The sequence below is a fragment of the Epinephelus fuscoguttatus genome, linkage group LG1 (genome assembly GCF_011397635.1).
Source record: "Epinephelus fuscoguttatus linkage group LG1, E.fuscoguttatus.final_Chr_v1".
Taxonomy (NCBI): Eukaryota; Metazoa; Chordata; class Actinopteri; order Perciformes; family Serranidae; genus Epinephelus; species Epinephelus fuscoguttatus.
Window position 1 is genome coordinate 25,624,902 of NC_064752.1, and position 19,203 is coordinate 25,644,104.

Here is a 19,203-nt window from a genome sequence, read left to right on the forward strand (position 1 = left end):
GACACATAATGGAATACTTAAAGCAATTATGGAGAAACATATAAGGGTTTCCCTTTCAACATCCTAAAAAAAAAATCCTTAGGCTAAGGTTACCCTTAAATGTTCATGTGAGCATACCTTAGGAAAAAAATTGGTGACACAATGTCAACACAGTTTGATCAGGCTTTGTACCTTGTCTATTTCTGTGTTGGGATCAGATGCAGACTAAGCACAAAAGTGTCCACAAATGAGGACAACAGGTGTAAGTGAAGCAGAATGAAGTATGAAGTGCAGGGAACCCAAATGTGATGTCCTTATATTAGGACGCAGGGTCTCAGGAGGATATGGGAGTGGATAAAATAATGACTTTAAGGTATAATTATGTAAAAACAAATTATAAAATTACATTAACATTAACAATAACATTACATTCATTGATATCCATAATCTCCAAACTGATAATCAACCATTGGATTATTTATACAAATGTAAGTTATAAATTAACTTATATTTGATATGATAAAAGCATGAGCGTCCTCTCGTCTGATTTAACTTAGTTATTTTCACGGGTTTATTGTCCTTTAAACGAGGCAGGACTGCCCCTCAGTGACTTGTACAGTGTGATAATGGTTTACATGCTGACAGACTCCGCACAGAGGAAAAGGTTGGTCGGTGGGGGAGGGGTTTTACAAACACACCAGGCAGGAAGAGACCTGCGTGTTAACGTTTTGGCATAAAGACACGAGAGACCCCTGCGGTGCCGGGGCTCTACCCCTCGAACTGACAGCCATTACTGTGAGACAGTCGTAAAAATATACACATTAAATATCAAACCCCACAGAGACATTTTCCACCAAACAAGAGCGACCCCCACCCTTCAAGAAACCAGGGTCAAAGTTCACAGGAAGCTGGGGGGCTGCCATTTTTCCCTGCTACTGCTAACGTTAAACGTTAGATGCTAAAACGACGGGGAGGGGCGGTTGGTTTCGGATTTTGTAGCTAGCTGGTATCAACCGATCGAAATCGTTACCCGAAATCCGTCATTTCTCCGACTGTCGTCGCTAACAACCATTGTTATTGGATGAATTCGGCATGGAGAAGGTAGCGGAGCCGTCTTGGACTTCTTCGTACACCTATCAGGTGAGCAAGCACAGTGCGGAGATGCTACACAACCTCAACATTCAGAGGAAAGATGGAGGCAGGTTCTGCGATGTGATCCTACGCGTCGGCGAGGAGAGCTTCCCCGCACACAAAGCTGTGCTGGCCGCGTGCAGCGAGTATTTCGAGTCGGTGTTCAGCCGCCAGACGGAGGGCGACGGCAAGGAGCTGGAGATGCACACCATCAGCCCCAAAGTTTTTAAAGACGTTTTGGACTTCGCGTACACCTCCAGGATTGTGGTGCGGCTGGAGTGCTTCCCGGAGTTGATGACAGCTGCCAAGTTTCTGCTGATGCGGTCGGTCATTGAGATTTGTCAGGAGGTGATCAAGCAGTCCAACGTACAGATCCTCGTCCCGACCTCACGGGGAGGAGACGCCAGCCTGTTCCAGGCCACGGGGGCCACGGGGGCCACGGAGCTGGGTTTCCCTGTGGCGCAGCAGGATCTGGTGAACGGCACGGCGATGCTGGTGAACGGTCAGAGCTTTGCTAACAATGCACAGATGCATGTGGATGGCAGCGAAGGCACCGCCACCGTGTTACTGGAGGACGGCGGCGAGTCGTCGATGCCGATGCTGGAGCCCGTCGAAGGACTGTCGGTGTCCCCGTCAACGGAAATACCGGGGAACACGTTTCAGCACGACGCTGGCTCCCCAGGGTCGAAGAGGAACAGGGGGAGACCAAAGAAAGCTGGTGGGGTCGTGGAGCCTGTACACTTTAACCACAGCACCCAGAAAGACAATGGGCTGTTTCCGTGCGGGACCTGCGGTAAAGCTTTCACGGAGGCTTCCCGGTTGAAGAACCACGAAGCGCAGCACGGAGCCCACAACAACAACAACAACAACAACGTCGGTGACAGCCTGTCAGCAGCGGGCGGCATTTCCATAATGTCTCAGCCCGGGCTGGTGGAGAACGGCGTGCAGCTACACGGAGGGCTGACGCTGGATAACGGCCGCAAACGGGAGAGGACCAGGCGGCATGTGGGCTGTGATATTTGCGGTAAAGTTTTCCGCGACGTGTACCACCTGAACCGACACAAGCTCTCCCACTCCGGGGAGAAGCCGTACGCGTGCCATGTGTGCGGGCTCCGGTTCAAACGCAAGGACAGGATGTCATACCATGTGCGGTCCCATGACGGGTCAGTCGGCAAACCTTATGTGTGCCAAAGCTGTGGTAAAGGTTTTTCAAGGTGAGTTGAACTTTGACAGTATGTGACGTGTTTTTGGAGTTGTGGAAAAACAATGCTGCAGCTGTGCCTCAATGCCTAGGATCATAAAATTACCCAGGGCAGTTTATTGCTATGAGTACTGGTGCACCTCTATGTATAATCTGCATATTAGTTATAGTCCCTGTAGGACAGTGACTGCAGGTATTAACCACAGCTTTGCAGCAAAGTATAAACAGATGGGAGAAGTCAGATCAGCTGTTCAGAAAGCTTATAACTCAGCTTTTGAGATGCACACATAATGTGGTCTGCTACTTTACCACCAGCAGCCTGGGTCAAGGTCTGAGGTCCCAAAACAAGGCCTTAGTTAAGCTTTGTAAGCAGTCATTATGGAGAGTTGGTACCAATAAACAGTAGGGACAGAGGTCAGACCCTGGCATGTTACACCCTGTGGTAGTATCAGTAATTTTAAAATCTCCACATTCTGCACATCCTGACACATACTTAGTGTCATTACACACTTGATCCATTTGCTTTCTGTCTTATAAAATTGCAGAAACGTTGCAGAGCTACTTGTCATCTGAGTAATTTCGCCTCAGCCACACAAACCACTTTCCCAGGCTCAGTGCTCTCAGGCCCTGCTGCGAACTCACTGTCACCACCTGCTGCTTTGGAGGTTAAAATACATGCAGATAGTAAATGTGAAGAGGGCTCTAGTAGTTGCATGGTAACTGCTTAAAAATAATTAATGTGTGATGAGGGCAAAGGTGAAGGCTATTGACAGAGCTGTCACCAAATTTGTAGTGAAAAGATTTGCACTGGTGAGTCCTTTTAGGTTTGCTACATTCAGGAAAAAAAAGATTATTTATTTCAATACTAATGTGCTATCTAGCATGTTTTTGTTGTATTAAATATTATGTTCAGAGTACCTTGGTAGCCATTTGGTTGCAGCACGTGCCACATAACCACATCATCCGTATTTTGCCCTCTCTCTATTCATTTGCTCCCTGTCTGCCTCTCCACTATAGACTGTCCAGTAAATCCTTAATAAAAAATAAATCCTTTGCGCTCTGAGGATGAACGTCAGTCCTAGATATTTATTTATTTTAAGGTATTTTGAGGGCTTTTTTTTGCCTTTTAATCAATAGGACAGCTATTGGCGTGAAAGGGAGACAGGGAGGAGGGACGACATGCAGCAAAGGGCTGAAGGTTGGAATTGAACCTGCAGCCCTTGCAGCATGGACAAAGCTGTGTGCATGGGCCACCTGCTCTACCAGAGGAGCTGATGAGTGCCCCCGGTCCCAGATATATAGAATATTAGACTATTTTACACTTGCTTTATTAATTCTGTGGTACACTGACCAGGAGTAGCTTTTACAGTCACTTCGCCCTAAGTAAAAATACTTTCTTTTACTGTATTACTTTCATTACACTTTATTGTTTTCTGTTTTTACTACACGTGATTGTCACATGACTTGACTACATTAGTCAGCCTCTGAAACTTTGCACCACACAAATATAACATTTAAACATTAAGAAAACATGGATATAATTCCATGCTCACAAAGTCACACATGTATCGCTAAGTATTTGGTGGCAGTAGAGTTAAGTTTGCACAGGAAGTTCAACACCCACCAGAGTCGTACATGCTTATGTTTTTGCTTCTGCTGTTAACCAAGTGATTAAAATAGATAATTAAAATGTGTGTCATTCACAACAAAGTTGGCAACAGCGATATTTTCTTACAGTTTAAATGAGGAAGGATAATGGTAAGAGATGATGTCTGTATGGAACTATGTTCAAAATAAGTCCCAGATGGGCAAGAAATAATTTCCTTTTCCCTTTCAGACCAGACCACCTGAATGGACATATCAAACAGGTTCACACAACAGAGAGACCCCACAAGTGCCAGGTAACATTAAGGATCTACGTATATATCAGAGATGAAAACCCACACCTAGTTATGTTTTTAAACCATGACATGAGTAAGGTGTTAACGTGTTTCATTTCTGTGTTTCAGATTTGTAATGCCTCTTTTGCCACAAGAGATCGCCTCCGGTCACACCTTGCATGCCATGAGGACAAAATCCCCTGCAAAGTTTGTGGCAAGTTCCTGCGAGCTGCCTACATGACGGACCACCTCAAGAAACACAGTGAAGGAACGCATAACTACTGTGGCATCTGCAACAAAGGTAGTTATTTAAAATACCTCAGCATACACAACACCGCTACAAGCCCCCCCGGAAACAACTCTGTCCTGCGTCCAGACGGATATTCAGTTGGTATTGAAGTCACTGACATTCAGAGGGTGAAAACTTACAGAAATCCAATTTTGGTATTTGGTTGGCTCTGCTATGTGTTCTTAGATAAATAACGAATGTCTACAGTTATGGTCATGTTATAACCAGTTATAACCCAGTCCAAAACACTCAGGATTTCCTGTACCTCTCTGAAGGCAGACTGTCATGAGTGTGACAAGGCTGCAAAAATCATACCTAAAAATCTCCACTTTCTGGCACTGAGTTGACTTGTGTGCTAAACATGGCAATGAATCAGGCATTCAAATATGTGCAAGTACACATAGCACTTAATATACGTCCTTGCAAGAAAGAGAGAACATTTTTGCCACTATTTTTGTTTTATTGAAATAAAGTTGCAAATGTCCAACCAAACATGACGTTAGTCACCTACGACTGCTTTTGGTCTTCACTTTGTACAGTTGGTGGTATGGAAATGGAGTGTAAAAGAGTCACAATATATTTGATTTAAAGTGTGTATTTTCTGCCAGGACACAGGAGGACACACCTCTGACCTGTCTCAAAGCCTTGCTCAGGGTGTGTGTTGTGCCCTGTTTCTTGTGCTCCCTGATGTGTTGGTACCACTCAACTGTGTCTTTCAGGGACAGGTTGCAGGTTGTGCAAAATATTTTAAATTCTTTGTTTCCAGGGTCTGTTTGGTCTGAAGACAAGGTGAAATGTGCACACTGAATGTGACAAATTCATCAGATAATTGGCCTTTACCCTGAACATTACGTCTTGGTGCTACATGTTGAAAATGTTTTTCAGGCCACTTCACCAAAATCACCTCATGCCTCTAGTCTCTTCCTGGAGGCTTGGTTCCTTCATCTGTACAGAGAGGTCTTATGAAAGTTGTGTATCCTGTTGCTTTGTACACAAGACAATAAGAGCAAAGTTACATTTACAATCAAGATAAGAAGAAACGTAAAATGTACAGAGCTGCAACTGAAACGGTGGATTAGTGGATTAAATTACACTCAAGACAGTGGAGAAAAGCTGCATAAAAACAAAACATAGGTGAAGTTAATTTTTCATAGAAGTCTCCTTCCTGAGGTCAGGTTGCTGGCGAGTGGCAGTATAACCTTCTAACAAAGAGTGAAACATGGACAAAAGTACTGTGATTTGTTCTCAAAGACCATCTTTCACAGAGTGCATCACATTTTGTTTGCTTTGGAGGGAGACTTTAATTTTTGCCGCCTGCCTGTAATACAGTGATGATCCTGACTGTTGAGAGATAAAGTTCAAAGAGAGAGATATTAATGTAACTTCCCCTCATTGACTATGTTTACATGCACAAAATATTCAAGGTTTTGCCCTTATTCCTAAAAAGACAATATTTCTATGAAGCCATTTACATGGCTGATGAAAATGAGTATCAATTTACGTGCCCCAACATGTAGTTTATCATGTCAAAATATGGAAAAGTGGAACTTCTGGAGCCGTCCATGCCTTTTCGCTTCTTTGCATCAGTTTTTCCAACAATGGCGAACTTGTTTGACTAAGTGAACACAGCCTCCCTCTTTCATTCCTTCAACCACTTTCTTGAAAAGGTCAACGTTGCAATATTTGCACACATCCAAAAACTTGTTGATACTTAGGTCTTTCATGATTTTTAAAAGGTGTGTTTCTCCTTCAATGTGAGCTTTTCTTTTGGTCATGTAACTCTACCACAGCCGTTGTGTACAAGACACAGACCTGACCGTAAACAGACAAGACGCCATGTGTGAGGCCATATGTCTTAATCAGGAAATGATAAATCCGGAAAAAGGCCTAATTCTGAATATCCAAATAGAAGATGGTGTTTACATGACCCCCATCAAATTCAGAATGATGGTGGAATATTTGTGTGCATGTAAACTAAGTCAGTGAATCATTACTGTTCCAGAGTTATTGGTCAAACCAGTCCGAGTATCTGTCGGATCATCGACATCGAACAGCCAGAGCGAGGCCTTCAGTGTGTCCAACAACTGCCTTGTTCTTTGTTCTTCTGGTCCCAGGTTTCTCCACTGCGTCCTACCTTAAGGTGCATATAAAGACACACCATGGCTCTCCACTGCCCCCCTCTGCCACAATTCACACCTTCCCTGAGCCAAGGGGGGAGCTGCAGATGCACAACGGCACCCCTTACCACATGGGACGCCAGTGCTCAGTGGAAGGCAAGCAGCCGCCCGCCCCATCCCAAACTCTCATGTTTCTGGCTTTCATTTTGCTCTGCTGCTCTTTGGAGAAACATGCTGTTGCATCCTTTGTGTATGTTTAAAACACAAGCATACATCAACCTCTGCTGCCAAGCTTTGCGCTCAAACATTTTTATACAACTTCATGTGCTGGTCGTCTTACTGCTAGCTAACTGTCGATGTCTTTCAGTCTGAGGGGGCAGTGTATGCAGATCCTTCCTGTGGTAATTAGGTAGAAGGGAAACAGATTGAAGAACTTTACACCTCTGTGAGGACATTCTCTCTAATTATTCTCTAGTTCCTTAAACTGCAGATTTAATAGTATATAATTAGGCAGGTAGTTGGTTTTGCTCAACAGAAATATTAATGTGTTCTCAGAAGATTCACTGACTCATGTCAAAGGTTAGTGTTGCAGATGTGGACAGAAGGGACCTGTTTCTGCTGCACATATGAGCAGTGCATCTGTTACCATAGAGTGAATGCACGTCAATAGGTAGACGACTCATTTACTCGCATACAGAAGTGAGACTAAAACGGAAATCATGACCTTTTCTGTAGCTTGACAAGTAAAGACGCATGTGTACCTCACTACATTATGACACAGTGTCAAGCCTTAGCTCTTTATGAGGCTGGAAATTAAGTTCCCATCATCACATGCAGTTATTGAACACGTAGAAGTTGTCTAGACTTCATGGTTGAAAGTTCTTCACCATGACCACATTAGAATTTAGAGTGCTGGGTGACTTTTGTTTATGTTTGTGTCTGTTCAGCATGGCTATGGCATCATATGGTGTCTGTTTCTGCTTGGCTGGTCCATCAGCAGTTTTTCAGCAATGCACAGTGTTGCATGAGTGTCATGATGTGTGCTCCATTTGCCCTGGATTCACTGAAACCTTGTGTAGAACCAGCAGCATAGCGACAGTGCACAGTTAACTGTGAGCCACAACCAACGTTAGTAAGGCTATTATTAGATGTGTTGATTGCACTTGTAACTGACTTCCTGTAATTATATGAATAATCTGAAAAAACAAAACAAAACGCATGAGCAGAGAGTATTTGAAAAAATGCTATTTGGCTAATTACCGAATGAAGGATGGCTATCACAGTTATTAATTATAATGAGAGCTGATTTTGCTCACAGAACTGATGTAAGGTGAAACCATTAGCCACCTAGTAAGTCATTAAAACTGATTATGATCACTTTGTTTACCTTTTTGTAAATTGCATCATGGTAGAGAGGTTAAGACACACTCAAAGAAATTATTTGGTCTCTTTTGCCAGATTAATACATTTTAATTACATATAAAATTACCATACAATTTAGTCAAGCAATTCTAATGTAAACCAAAAAATGCCATTAAAAAAAAATTAAATCAAATTAAGATGAATAGACTGCGACAATTTATGTAACCATAGCTCATAGAGTTTACCTAATTTACTAAAGTTAGTCATTACTGTAAATAAATTCTGTGTATTTCAAATATGTTGGTGTTGGTCCACATTTTAAAAACACAGAATACATAAACAGTAATTTCATAAACTTTATTAAAGTAAATAACCATAAAATTTCAATTAATATTATTTGCTTGACTCACTGACTCAAATCAGACCTTTGTTTGGGACAGGCCTTTAGATTCTTTCACATGAAACTGTTGTTCAGCGAAGATCAGGAAATACAATCAAATTGTTTATTATTACTTGTATGAAAATTAGGCTTCAGATAATATATCAGTTACGAATCATTCATTTGATCTAGCTGCGACAGAGCACATCAGAGAGAGTAAGTTGCAGCACTCAAGGATTACGGCACCCGGCGAACCAACACAACGCCACTTTATCTTGTTAAAACAATACTCACAACTTGGATTAATTTTTATTAAAAACCCCTTTGATTCATTTATCCGAAGACCCTTAAAGGAATATGAATAACTTACAGGGTAATCGAGGAATGGACACATAATTTGAGGTAGCCAACAACCTGGTTTTATACATCTGAAAAACTTATAAATAAAATTAACAGCTTGGCAACCAGACCAGGCGTCTAATTGAGACAGGCCTTTATTTGTCAAAATGTGTAGCCACACCCGGCTAGTAAATGGAACTAGGCTTTTAATTGAAATTTTACGGTAGGTAAATTCTATGAGTTCTAGTTACATAGATTGTCATTGTCTATTCATCTCAGTTTTATTTGATTCAACTGCATAAAAGGTTTGTGGGTTATGTTAGAATATAAATAAAACGTTAGCTAGTAAGATTAGCCTGACAGCCGTGCATCCCTGCACAGAGCTGAAATACGAAAGACCGTTATACTGAAGCACATTTATACACCGGCCAAAAACAAGACTGTTGTCAGTTGTTTCAGTCGTAGACCCAACCACACACAAAATAGTCATTGTCCTCTAGACTTTTGTACACTTTTATTGGCTTGTTGTGTAATGTAATGATTTATCACTTCCTGCCCTCCATCTGAATTTCGTGCATCATAATAGTCACATGACTGCAAACAGGCACACAATATACCAAATAATTTCTCTGTGTGCATATCCTCTATAGGTATCATTTTTTGAGCAAGAGTTATTTCAAGAAATTGACCAAGCCTCTTTTTAATTAGTGATATTATCATTCAGTCGATAGGGCTTCATTAGCACCACACTGACCTTATAGTTTCTGGCCTTGCATGTGAAAAGCAAGTGGAGACTTGATGAGCTCATTAGGAGTTAGTGGGTTAGCTGTTTACTTTGAATCCAGGATGTTAAAACCAGTGTTGGTTGCCATGGTGTTTTCCAGTAGGTTTGTGTCACACCACGTGACGACTCACAGATACAAAGTCTAAATTTTCCTCCATTTAGTTTCAAAAGATTAGTCATTTTTTTTCATGCGTGTCATGGGCAGTGTTATTGTTTTTATTTGCTTGCTCGGGTTATGCTGTTATGCAAGTTTGTGTTTTTTTTCCTGCTCCTTTTCAAGGTGGTTCAGTACAGCTGAGGTTGTGAGAGGATTAGGGGACTCATTATATAATTGATTGCCGAGTCATTCTGCAGTGATTATTCTCTCCTACACTGAGTGTCACTAAATGAGCACTAGTATAAATGTGTTTTCCTGTAACACTTTGACTGTCACGTGGCAGATAGATCTTATCTAAGCAGTTACCAAAGTGCTGCTTAGCGAGGCTCTGAACAACAGGTTCAAGTAAAGCTAACCACTGAAATGGAAAGAGACTGTGAATATATGAGTTATAAAATTTGAGTAAACACTACTAAACATTGTGAGAGCTCACAGGATTTGGTATTTGGCTTTAATTATTAAATTCAGAGTGACTAAACTCATCAGATACATGTTTAAGTGGAGACACTACAGGTGAACAGGGTAAAACATTTAACTAAATGTGAGCATGAAACGTCCCCCGTTGATTACTAACATTAAGACAATTATTTTTTTCTATAACAAGTTTTCTAAGATGTTATGTTTAGATATGCAAATGTGGCATTATCTAATTAACTATGCAGTAGTTTGCATGAATTTCCAAACAGAAATCTGAACATTGGAGAAAGCCAGGTTCAAAATTCTTGTTTCATGTTGTTGACATATTAAAAGTCAAAGGTTTTTATGGAGTGAACTTCGGATATCTCTTTTTTTGTTTAATCACTCCATAAATCAGAAAATACTGTCTACAGCCATAAAAAAATTCAATTTTCAGGAATAAAATGTTAAATAAACCAGGCTATGACTGATATATATGAACAGACCCCTCATTAAAAATCATCAGAATATAGTTAGGAATGAGATTGAAAAGTCTGGTGTGTGTAAGTGTTACTACAGTGGAGATTAAGGCTGAATCCAAATGTCCACCCTCTGGACTTGCAGTTTCTGCCCTCGCAGACATCAGTTGTACGTAGTGTTACATATTTACTGTCATCATGTAAAGTCTGCGAGGGCAGAGACCGCAAGGGGCTGACAGACAGCTCTCGAGACTGTTTTACTCGTTGCCGTGGAAACTCAACTATCAGTGATGTCATAGAAGTTGATGAGCAGTCCCTACTCATCTGTTCCTGTAGACAACAAGATATAAATCCCATGTATAACCTTTTATGTGACAAAACAAATATGTATCAATACATCTCTATATAACAGGCTACACACATATAAAATCAGAAATGTTTATAAATAAGGACAGGACTGTAACTTAATAAATTGGGCTTTAAAGACCTTCTTTTGTTGTTTTTCGGCCAGTTTTTTTTAGCCTTTTCCACCACCTGATAGGCTGCAATAATAAAATGCATTTTCAGTCCCTCTGCAGCCTATATGTGTACTTATCTTTATCATGATGTGGTTCAGTATTATTTCTGTCCCACACAATTCATTCACAACATTTTAATAGGCCTAACTATCAACAACTATTTTACACATTCATAAGTGGTTTTTTTTGTTTGTTTGTTTGTTTGTTTGTTTTTTGGCAGTTGAAAAACCCACAACGTAACGTCCATATTGCAGTTAATTGTGGGTATTAAATCAGTGAGGTCTGCCGAAGTCTGCACCCCAAGCGGACTCTCTGGAAGTCTGTAGAAAGTCTGCTTGAGGCCCCTTGTGGACTGGCTGAATTGTGGATTTGGGCAGCCCTCAGCACTCCCTAACCTCCCGGGAGTGCGCCCGCAAAATCCACGAGTCTGCCAGTAAAGTCTGGACATTTGGGTTCAGCCTAAGAGGAAAAAAAACTTTGAGAAAATGGCCTTTAAAGATATGTATTGTTAAATTCCATACATATTTTATAAAAAATTAGACAGTGAAGGTGAATAGGGTAAACATTTTAACGAATAGATATCATAATGAAACAGTTGATTACTTACATTATGCATATTGGACATTATCTAGTTAAATATGAGCTTTTTACATACATTTCCTGAACAGAAATCTGAACTAAAATAAACATCCAAATGTGTATTTTGGACATTTCTTTCCACTAGTCTGAAAGAATAGCCCAAAATCTCAAAACTGACCAGTGCGTGAAAAAACTCTTGTTACCTGTAGTGTCTCCTATAAGCTGAAAATATGATTTACACTAAGGAACGGCCAGCGGTGTGTTCTGTCACTATATTTACTGCAGTTTTTCACTATAGTCCTCATTTAGTGTCACCTCATTTGTAAGATGAGCAAGTTGTGCTTGTGAACATTACATATTGTTATACACAGTATGGGCATTTCTCACATAATAAAATCTGCTTGTATCACTCAAATGACACACAATTAATGTTATTGTAGCTGAAAAGATTATTAGCCATATGGAGCATATACATCCGACGTAGTTTTTTACAAATATCAATTGTTAAGTCAGTTATTTCAAATTATTTACATCATATAGTCGAGGGATTTTGTATTATTACAGTTTTAGTGATGGGACTCAGTCACTATAGATTTATTCAAACTATCAAAACTGTCTAGTTTACTGAAAGCATTTCAAGAACTATTGAGGTAATTCTGTGCGTATGGTTTCCGCCGGCCTGTTGTGTCTGCCCCCTCCCCTTCCTTTCTCCCTGGCCGGGTGTTGTGTAGACCTATGCGCCAGTCGCCAGCTGCTTCTCACCTCGTCTGAGGCAGAGGGTCGCTTTCATGGGCTCACTGGACACCCAGTTCTTCCCCAGCCTGGCCCTCCAGCCTTGGGCCTGCAGCCTGAGCTGCTCTTGGGGAAGGCAGGTGGGGCTCCATATTTCTGGGATTGTCGCTCTGGCGGGGTGCCTGGCTTCCCCGTCCATGGGCCTGCTGCAGGTCAGTACAGTCCAGCAGGAGGGTGGGTGGGGGCATGGTGCTAGCACTGCCCACTGGTTGGTGGACACTGGACACTGGGCAGATGGACTGAGACATATGATTGTGTAGTTTAATGCTGTAGCCACATTTTTTCCTTTTCTGTAGTTAGTGAATGATCTTTAAGAATAATTTGTTCTTCTTGTACTTGGTGCCTTCTCACTAAAGTTCTGAAGTTTAAATGTCTGAAGTTTCTGCAGGTGTCAACCAGCTACTGGATTAAAGATGTAATTGTCAAAACCTGTGCTTATATAATCCATTTGTCCTAATTCATTCCTCCCTTTCCTCCCTTTTCCACTTCTTTCTCTCTCTGTCTCACTCTCTACCCTCCTCCTATCTTGCTGTGTGAACCGCAGACGGGCAGGAAAACGCTGGGAAGTGTCCTCATCTGGAGTCAGAAGAATCAGATCTTTCATTTGGGGAACTGTCCAACGGCGACGAGCTTAAATCTCCACACAAACCTGACGGGCCGGAGCTCGAGATGCCCTCTCTGGCCTGTAACGGAGCCTCCGCGGGGGCCTTGGGCTCTCCAGAGGGATCTAAAGCCAAGACGGACCCTGAGAAGAAGTTTACCTGCGGCATCTGCGGTCAGGCCTTCCGCACCAAGTCCTACCTCAACAAGCACCAGCACAGAGTTCACAAAGCCCAGAAGGCTCAGGGGGTTTCAGGGTCGGGCTTGAATGAGCTGGCCCCCTCCCTGACCTCTCCCTTCTCCCCTCAACAAAACATGTCCCTGCTGGAGTCTTTTGGCTTTCAGATAGTCCAGTCTGCTTTCGCCTCTTCACTGGTGGATGCTGAGGCGGGTCAGAGTGGAATCGACTTTGGAGGGAAGTGACACATTTACTGAAGTTCTTGCAAAGCCTCTCATTTTTAGGACAAAGCCGGGTTGCCCACAGAAGATGCTCTGTATTTGGGAATAACTTTGCCTCAAGGCTACTCTTTCTGTTTGTTACGTCGCTTAATGTGTATCCGATATTTTTGTCACAGACTGCCATACGATTCCTACTTTTTCTACCTTTTCAGAGTATGAAAAGTGCGTGCACGGTGTTTAAATTTTCTTTATAAAGAAACAACATGAAGGTTTTATTTCCTTTATCTGACGTGGATCTGTCGAAGTTATGTTTGGTATTCCCTCAGTTGTTTTTTGGCTTGTGTGTTATTGAGCTTTCTTAGCTGCACAAATGTTTCTTGACATGAGACGAATTATTTACTGCAACCTTAAAACGAGTAGTAAGTAACTACTTATTGTCCGTTCGCCCACTTTAACTGCTCTGATGTACCCGGTGAATTGACCCTCGGCCACTACAGTGATTTTAATGCTTCGTATTCTCCGTTTCCTTGAAGGCTGTAAACATGTCTTTACCTCAGAGCAACAAGAGGGCTGAATTCTGTACGTATGTTGTGTCGGCTTCTTTTGAGAAGGATTTTGATTTTCTTAAGGACAGGGATTTAAATTGGACTCGGTTTTGATTGCAGGTTTTCTTTTACTCTGTTAATTATTCTGAGAAACATTCCTAACAAGCCCACGGCATATTTCATAACATGTTTATTGTAATTTTCTTCAGCTTCATACAGAAAGTGTCGGTTTGCTGGCTACTGAGAAGCACTGACAGCTGTCAAGGACCTGAAAGAACTGCGGTTGAACTTTGAATTTGAACTGTTACAGCAGCCACACAAAGCTCATCTGGCACCAAAAACTCTGGCAAAAAATAACTCAAAACCTCACTGAAGAAATTTACACCATGTTGCTTTGTGCATAAAAGGAGATTTATTTCTTGTGCCAGCTTCATTAGATATTATGGAGACCCTGAAATCCTGAATTGGGAACAAGTTACTGTCTTGTTCTCAAAAGATATTTAACTTGCGTGCACAAAAATATCACCTTTCAGGACATAAGAGCCTCTGTAAGATTTAAATGTAAAAAGTCTGCAAATTGATTTATTAAAACTAAAAACTGTCCTATCAGAAATGAGAAATACCTACAAAATGTCAGGGGGAACAACTATATTTATATCTCCAGTAGCACCACAGCTTGCTTTCTTTTAGTTTCTTTTTTAGGTCCAGGTCTTTAAAAATGTGCATATTCCTTCTAGAAGAAGCCTTTTTTCCGTTATTTAAACAAAGTGGGGGGTGGTGTCATTCACCATTATCGTAAGCAGTTGTGAATCTTAACCAGAGAGCACTGATCAGTCCCTCCAGGATTTCGCAGGCTGTTTTTGGGATTGTTGCGGCCCTAAATGTCTGATTTCGCGGCAGCTTTTCTATAAAATTGTGATGTCTGTCGCAATGTTTATTGCAATGTTTTTGGGTGCAGTGCAGTTGCAAAAACAGTTGTACTGCTGTGACAGATTTTGAGCTTATTTATATGAGCTTTCATTGTTTCCCACAGAATTAGAATCTTAACTGTGAGTGTAGGGGTGCTGCCATTTGACGCAGTCCTAAATTCCCATCAAGTTCATCCTTTAGTGCGATAATACAAAATTGCTAAATCTCCTAATAACAAGAGAGGGATCAGTTTGCAATTTTACTTGTTTTAAATAGTCAAATTTGCAGTAAAGTTGCAATTATTGGACAACATTGCGAGGTCACGCAGAATTTGCAGGGATTGGCTGAATTTGCGTCAACATCACAAAATCCTGGAGAGATTGATTAATGTGATAGCTGGAGGGATTTGTTCTAAAATGGAGCAGATCTGTTAGATTCGAAAAGCTCTATCAGTTTTTGATTTGATGATTTGTAAATATTTTGTAAAAGGAAAAAAAAGAAGGAAGAATTAAGGAGAGGAAAGCCATTATTACTATGATCTATATCCTGTATATCCTGGAATACTTTTGAAAATAATTTTCCCAGGTTCCCACATTTTTTTAACCTGTAACTGTATTCTTGGATCATGCCCTGAGCCTGTTAGGAATGAGCTTTGTATCCCCCCCTAAAATGATAAAGTTTCCAAGCCTGGTTTGTTGGGTATGAAATCAGTTGTGTACATTCAACAGGGACCAAGGTCAGGTATATTTTCAGTATATATTTTTAGAAACGTAGATTATATTTTATTAACTTATTCATGCCCTCTGTTTTGTGTACAGGTTTTTTTTTAATTGTCAAACAAAAATCTTGTGATTTGCTCGTTTTGATATTTTTCACTCTAAATTATGTTCAATGGAGATGTGTGGGTATGTGTGTTTGTGTGTTGTGCAGCAACAAAGGGGGGGTTAGAAGAAGGAGCCACACCCTGATCCACCAGCCTCTGAACCGACCAAACGTAATGCTTCTTTTACAGAGCCAAGTCATTACGCTCACTTTATTTCTTCCTCTTCATCACCTGCACTTCCTGTGTTGCTCACTCGCCTCCTGTCAGATTTGCTTGTGCTGTTAGTACATGACATGTCTTGTGTTTGCACTAATGGTCCCTAGTTTTAGATGCAAGCTTTCCATCCGAGTGTCTTGCAGTGAAAATGTGTTTAATCCAAAAAGACATTCCTTTGATGAGAACAGACTTAATTGAATGGTTCCTTAAATCGGTGCACAATAGGACCCTCACATCCACCCTGCTGCGCTGCTTAGTTTGATTTGAAATCGTGCTCCACTGTAATGAAAAGGCTTCTACACTGCTGAAATGGTTTTGTATTGTAAAGGGAACTCCAGTATTTTTTAGCCTGCACCCTATTTTCCCATGGTTTGTGTCTAAGTGACTCATGGGAACACTGATTTCCAGTATTAAGAGAGAGTGCTGCAGCTGGCAGTGGCGTCACAGGCTGCAGTATAAACACTCGGGGCATTTGCACTTTGTCATGAGTACTTGTGTTTGCCACAGACAGGCTCAAATTGTTATTCTGATTGTCTGACAACATTACTAAAAAGACCCTACACCTCCTGTACCTTATGCTTATTCCTGTCTGTTTTGTGTCCGAGTCTCGCTCAAGGAGAAGTCTCGTTCTGAAATCTCGAGGACTTTTTTTTTCTTTTGACCATTGAAAATCTTTTAGATACAAGTGCTCTCTGCACTCCAGACCAAAAGAAACGTAAGGTACAGAAAAACATTTCCTTTCTCTATAGGGCCCTTTCCCTAATGTTGTAAGACACATAATAACAGTCTGAGCCTGTTAGTGGCTAAAAGCACTATTAATGGATGTAAACCGTCAGGGCGCACCTGCCCCCCGCTGCAGCACTCTCTCAATACTGGACCAATGTCAAAAATTGTTCTTCATTTGTCACTTATGCTGGTTTCTTATATGAGGTCCAGACAATACCCGGAGAATCAGGTCTGGACATTGTCTGGAGGAGATTGTCTGTGTCAGATGCTTTCTCATTTACTGGAGGTGCTCCATACATTAGGTTTAGGCCGGGGTTGACTCCTAAGTCGATCATGTAGGAGGCAGGACATGACGCGAATAACACCGTGGTCATGTAGCCAGATCATTCAGTGGTCTCTTGCCGTTCCTTGAATCTGTGTGAATCTTGTCATCTCTCCAGTATGAGATGTTCGGTGTCGTCTTTTTGTAAATTACTCTTCTTTTTCACCCTCTGAGTCACACATGGGGTCAATTGAACATTAGGAGGACTTTGTACTAGGGCGCTGGCAAAGTAAACTCTGTTTAATGTCAAAACCAACTGATTCAGACATTGGTGTTCTCACATCCAGTTCCTCCGGCTAATGTCTAGATCATTTCAGGTTTGCAGTGTATGTGTGAAAGCGGTTTTAGACACAAAAACATGGGGAGAAATAGGTGCAGGTTGAAAAATAGCGGAGTTCCCCTTTAAATAATGCAACAGGATGTTACTGGGTAGAAGAAGTTGTGTGTGAAGATCAATTCTGTGTCACTCTTAATTTGGTTAAAACTTAACATAGAACCTTTTCACAATCATGACACCCTTCCTTTTAGTCTTGTACATACTGAAACAAAATAAGCAATTGCAGCTCACACATCAGCTGATCAACACCTTTCTCATGTTTTTTCTTGTGTTGTAAAACCTGTATCATGTCTCAAATCAAACCCAGTCCAACAGTCAAGGGGCTAGCAGTGTGTGTGTGGTGATGGCCTCTGTTAAAAGAAAGTGTACACGTGTGCCATCTGTGTGAGTGTGTGTGTGTGCGTATGTGTGCGTTTTTGTGTTTGATCTGTGTTTCCTGCTTTCTGTTTAATTATTATTTGTGAGTGCTCTAGTCTGTTAATTCAGTACATTCCTATATTATTTATGGTTATGTTGTGATTGTAACAAGTGTATATACCATTCATATACACATTCTATAAATATATATATAAATATATATGAACCAACCAATATGATCAGTGTTTGTCAGTGGTGGTCCTGTACATATTTAGATTTTTTTTTCTTGTCCATCATGTGGAGGGATGTTAAGTTATGGCCATTTGATTGAAAGTGTAAACTGCATGTTCGGGCATGCTGAGCTGAGCTGGGTACTGAATGTCGATCACTGGTTGGTGGCAGTTTTAGTTTCACTGTTCGCCGTACTGTCACTCTGCTCTGGTAGCGCTCACACTGCCAGCTGCACGACTCACGTCTCTGACCAAGTTTTCCTCCTTTTTTGATCCACTCTGCACTAGTATTTACTCCTTAACAGGTGATAAGGGTTGTTTCTGTTCCTGATTGTTTAAGAAGAAGTGGAAGATGCTGTAAGGAAATAATGTTGCGTTCGTTCCTCACTGACATGATTTTTGTTTCACTCGTGTCGGTACTCAAGGTGTTTTTGTTGAGTATTTAGGCCTAAATGTTTTTTTTTTGTTGTTGTTGTTGTTTTTTGCTTTCTGCTTTTGGTCTGTTGCAAAGTGCCTTCCAAATACTGATTGTGCACAGCAGTGGATTAAAAAAGGTCCTCTTTTCTAAAGGTTAAGAATTGTACAGAGTGACTTGCATTGACACTTTTGTATAAAAAACACACACAGAAAAATGTACAATATGTTAACTTGGTATTTTATCATCGTACTCAACAAGATTGCTCTTAAGACATGTGAGCTACATGTTTTGTTATAACGTCTTTGGACATATTTCAATATAAGCATACTTTTCTATAGATATTTGTTTTTGTACTCTGTTATTGAGTCTCATCTCTCTTGTTGGTACAGAGATGAGCAACAAATAAATTGCAATTGAAAAAGCTCAACTTTTCTTGTGTAGTTATTACAAGTATATAATGAAACAATCAATCTGTTAAGACCTGTCCTGGACATGGAAGGATTTTCGACAAACACCCACACTACGATATTTGGAAAACTGGGAAAATGTAACAGTGCAGCAGTGATGACTTGAGTCAGTCTAAACCTTCCATCAGCAGAGTGATCACACTAACAATGGTACAAATTTCTGTCTCTTCCTTACTCAGAGTTGCTCTAAGAACTTTCCTAAATCACTGCAAAGCTAGGATTCCTTACAATTTTTTTTAGGCTAAGTTAGGAGCTCTCTGAAAGTACTCTCAGAATGTTTGTGGATATGGCTCCAAGATTTTGCAGGCTTTTTGGGGAAAATTTGTACCTAAAATCTTCACATATTTCACACCCGCTTTTCTTGAAGAGAAGACGCTGCACACTGTTCTTGCTCAGCTTCACAAGTTATTAGTTATGCTAACGTTTCTGTCACTCAGGAGTAATCAGAATACTCTTTGCAACGGTCCAGCGG

General features: G+C 41.0%; 1 protein-coding gene across 3 annotated transcripts; it reads left to right on the plus strand.

The window, feature by feature from the left end:
* The first annotated feature begins 552 nt into the window (after window positions 1–552).
* On the plus strand, window positions 553–18,691 carry patz1 (POZ/BTB and AT hook containing zinc finger 1). 3 transcript variants are annotated; one of them, XM_049585372.1, is made up of 6 exons: window positions 553–2,324; window positions 4,149–4,212; window positions 4,321–4,492; window positions 6,595–6,753; window positions 12,322–12,534; window positions 12,927–18,691. In XM_049585372.1, exons 1-6 carry the CDS (start codon window positions 1,072–1,074, stop codon window positions 13,403–13,405), a joined length of 2,340 nt encoding a protein of 779 aa, XP_049441329.1. In that variant the 5' UTR covers window positions 553–1,071; the 3' UTR covers window positions 13,406–18,691. The 3 variants fall into 3 exon arrangements, with proteins under 3 accessions (XP_049441329.1, XP_049441340.1, XP_049441349.1); XM_049585383.1 differs by lacking the exon at window positions 12,322–12,534; XM_049585392.1 differs by lacking the exons at window positions 6,595–6,753; window positions 12,322–12,534 and having other exon boundaries at window positions 554–2,324.
* Window positions 18,692–19,203: the final 512 nt, after the last annotated feature.

What these genes read in the sequence shown, in the direction of transcription:
- patz1 (XM_049585372.1), top strand. Translation starts at nt 1,072, where the DNA reads ATGGAGAAGGTAGCGGAGCCGTCTTGGACTTCTTCGTACACCTATCAG. An exon ending in CTGTGGCATCTGCAACAAAG is followed by an intron (nt 4,493 to 6,594) that starts GTAGTTATTTAA and finishes TTCTGGTCCCAG; the next exon opens with GTTTCTCCACTGCGTCCTAC. An exon ending in CGTCCATGGGCCTGCTGCAG is followed by an intron (nt 12,535 to 12,926) that starts GTCAGTACAGTC and finishes TGTGAACCGCAG; the next exon opens with ACGGGCAGGAAAACGCTGGG.